Source organism: Mus caroli, chromosome 4 (assembly GCF_900094665.2).
Source record: "Mus caroli chromosome 4, CAROLI_EIJ_v1.1, whole genome shotgun sequence".
NCBI classification, from domain to species: domain Eukaryota; kingdom Metazoa; phylum Chordata; class Mammalia; order Rodentia; family Muridae; genus Mus; species Mus caroli.
The window spans coordinates 114484455-114488123 of record NC_034573.1 but is presented as its reverse complement, the minus strand read 5'-3'; the positions used below and the strand labels follow the sequence as shown (position 1 = coordinate 114488123).

The 3669-nt window shown below is 47.8% G+C and overlaps 1 protein-coding gene across 1 annotated transcript in view; it reads right to left on the bottom strand.

Annotated features, from left to right (window-relative positions):
- Positions 1-2627, bottom strand: part of Sf3a3 (splicing factor 3a subunit 3) — a 16847-nt gene extending 14220 nt beyond the window's left edge. The window contains exons 1-5 of the mRNA XM_021159232.2: positions 2425-2627; positions 2098-2145; positions 1711-1763; positions 1500-1605; positions 889-961 (exon numbers count right to left, since the gene is read on the bottom strand). Coding sequence (XP_021014891.1) covers positions 889-961; positions 1500-1605; positions 1711-1763; positions 2098-2145; positions 2425-2520 — 376 coding nt within the window. The 5' untranslated portion in view covers positions 2521-2627. The remainder of the gene's footprint in view (positions 1-888; positions 962-1499; positions 1606-1710; positions 1764-2097; positions 2146-2424) is intronic.
- Between the last annotated feature and the right edge of the window lie 1042 nt (positions 2628-3669).

Sequence of the window (3669 nt, the reverse complement as noted above, 5' to 3'; positions counted from 1 at the left end):
AAAAGGAAAAAAAAAAAGAAAAGAAGAGAGAAAGCAAACTGGGCAGTGGTGCACACTTTTAACGCCTTTAATCCTAGCACTACAGAGGCAGAGGCAGGCCATCTCTGAATTCGAGGCCATCCTGATCTATAGAGTGAGTTCCAGGGCTACCCAGAGACACCTTGTCTCATCAAAACAAAACAAAACAAACAAACAAAAAGAAAAAACAAAACAAAAAATGGGGCTGGAGCGATAGCTCAGTGGTTAGGAGCAATGAGTGGTCTTCATTAGGACCTGGGATCAATTCTTAGCACCCACATGGCAGTTCACAACTGTCTGTAACTCCACTCCGAGATCTGACATCCTCAAACACAGATACATGCAGGCAAAACACCAATGCAGATACAAATAAACAAATTAAAAAAAAAAAAAAAAGATGTTAACTCACCATACAATTAAAAAAAAAAAAAAGGTCTGGCCTTTATTTAACTCAGAGAACTACTGAGAGCTGAGATTAAATGTATACTCCACCACAATCAGCCTTTATTTATTTTGTTTTTTTGAGACACGACGTTCTAGGGCCTAGAGAGGTGGCTCAGCATTTAGAAATACTGGCTGCTCTTGCAAAGCACCTGAGTTTGAGTCCTAGTCCCTACATGGTAGCTCAAAACCGTTTGTAACTCTAGTCAGAGTGGATCCAATTCCTCTCCTGGCTTCCTGAGGCCATCACACACACACACACACACACACACACATGGTATACAAACATATATGCAAGCAAATTACCCACACAGACAAAATAAAAACAGATAAAAAAACAAAACAAAACAAAACAAACAAGCCATAGGTCCTAGCTCTATAGCTGAGAATGGCCTGAAGCCCCAGGAAGGAACATTAGCCATTACTTACTTTGTGCCTCTTCACTTGGATTCTCTCGAGCCTTCAGCAGCTCCTCAAATTCCACTGACATTGGCACACAGATCTGAGGGAAAGAGAAAAGCTCAGGCGGGCCTGGCGATGTCTCAGGCGCACACAGGCCTGGGCTTCTAAGGCTTGCTTTGGCTTTGATCTTGAGTGTACAGAGGAGCTGCCTACTTAGAGTTATCCACTTCCCTTGCTGCATAGCTGGGCAGACATTTATGGCACAAAACACAGCATGCTAAGGAAGGGCTCCTTTGGAGGAGGTAGTCCAAGAGATATTTTACAAAAGAGCTGGCATTGAACATGAATCCTGAAGGGGTAACGACCTCTGCAAGTGAGCAGAGCACCACTGTGTTGGTAGATTTCAGGGCAGAGCTAGGGGCACATTATATTGAGTAGGAGACATTCTTGTGAAGCAGCCCTAGTGCTTCACTGTGTTCTCTTACTGCAGAGGGATGCCAAGAGGATGTCGCCTAACATGCAGTGAAGTGGCACGTTCTTTCTTGGAGCGACATCTACATGGCATAGCTCCATTTCCCTTGCATCTTTCCCTTTTTTTTAAAGGCCAGGTCTAAGGACAATACGTTGGGAGGCCTTACCTCATTTGGGTGCTTCCGATGGAATTCCTTTATCTGCTTGAGTCTGTTATAGAATTCAGCAAACTCGTTGGGTCCTGAGATAGCATTGAGCTCCTCCTTCCGCAGTCTGTAAGATATCAACAAACCCGAAGAGCATAAAGCACACAGCCCATCGTCTCACCAGGGCTCCTCAAAAGCACTAACTGTTAGAAGGGATGTGACCGTCACTTACCCGTCCTTATCATCATACAAATCCCTCAGGTTCCCACTGACCTCCATGTACCTCTGAAACACAAGCGCAAAGCCATCAGAATGGAGCAAATTTGTACCACAGGGCTAAGTAAACAAGAAAGGAGGTCTTGGCAAAACCCAAGGAAAGCTCATGAGATACATGGTCTTGAAAGTTCCACCACTTTTAAGAGACAGCTTGATCCCGAGGTGGTTCCATAAACTTTTAATCCCAGCACTTGGGAGGCAGAGATAGGACATCTGACTGGGTACCCTAGAGGGGCTTGTCTAAGAACCCTGGGGTAGAAATCACGCAGGGCCACCCAACCTTCCCAGCCTGCATTTCCCCGCCCAGCCCGACCCCAGGGGAAGCAGACAGCGGCGCACTCACATCTTGCATGGCCCGAGTGCGGTGATCGGAATTGATCTGGTCCCGAAGCTGCAGAAAGGCAAACGGTAACACATACGTTGTTACTTTGAGTTCAACAGTTGGAAAGAGCACCCGAGGGGTGATGCGCTTATTGGTTTAGGTCCCAGGGGCTGAAGCAGGAGGGCTGAGGGGCACTCGGAGGACGTTAACGAGGCCAGAGCGCCGAGCCAGCTTAGGAGGAGGGTGAGGATGGGGCACAGAGTGGCTCCGAGGCCAAATACAGCGCCGAGGGCTCGGCAGAGGACCCAGGCCCGCCTCCTGATGCGGCCCCGACCACGGCTCACTCACCGTGGACTTCTTCGTAAGCATCTCTTTGGCCATAACATCCATAAGCCGTTCCTTCTCCTCATGATAGCGCCGTTGCTGCTCTAAAATTGTCTCCATTTTCCCTTGGCCACGGCGTTTCAAGGCGGACCACTAACACTGCCGGAAACACCGCCTGCCGCCTTTCACGCCAGCGTCTCAGCGCGCAGCATCCGGCTTCACCAAAGTTCCGCGTGTCCCGGAAGTGGCTTGGGGGACTCAAGAAAAAAGGAACACCACAAAGAGAGCAAGCTGGTCCTATCGGCGACCGTAGCTACGCTGCCCCCTGCTGGCTGGGGGTCTGAAGGCGCGCTGCCTTCGCGTTGAAAGCTGGCTGTCTCTAAGATGCCTGCAAGAATCCTGTAGGCTGAGGGTGAGAGACAGCTGGCTTGCCCGGGGCTTGCTGCAGACAGCTGGGCCGGCTGGGACACACTAGCAGGAACGGATAAGTTGAAGGATACAGAACGGAAATGGGAACTGGAAGCAGTAGTTTTCAGTGTGTGACCTCTGGTGATGTTTTCCCCTTGTCTGGACTTTAGTGTGTTTGTCAGTAAAGTGGAGATGGTGGTGGGTTTGTTCTTAATAAAACTCATACATATTCATATTTGAACACAACCTTTGTTTATTAGCAGAGGAGTCTTTAAGAAAAACGTGGTACACTCAAGCAACGACATGCTTGTTGTTCAGCACAGGTTAACTTCTGATTCTTAATTTTTCTGCTTTTCGCCTACCACTTGCTGGAATTACAGGTATGAGCCACCACACCTAGCCACTGTATGGCTTAGAAAATGAAATTTAGACTGCCTTTCCTTAAAAGAGGAGGAAAAGGAAGAACCAGAGGCAGAAGAGGCAGAAGGCAGAGGCAAACAGATCTTTGTGAGTTCTAGGCCAGTTTGGTCTACGTAGTGAGTTCCAGGGCTGCATAGAGATCCAGTCTCATGAAACCAAACCAAACGAAACATAAACAAACAAACAACAAACAAACAAACAGAGTAGGGGCAGAGAGTGAATCAGTATAGAGAGCCCATTTAGCATGCACCAGGAAAGACGGCATCGGCGCAATGCAGAGTGGCTCACACCTGTGATCCTAGCGCTTAGGAGACGGAGGCAAGAGGAGAACAAGTTCAAGTTCAGCCTGAGCTATGTGATAAGACTCTATCTCAAAACAACAAACAAACAAAACACATACACACATACAAACACACACATACATATATACACACATACATG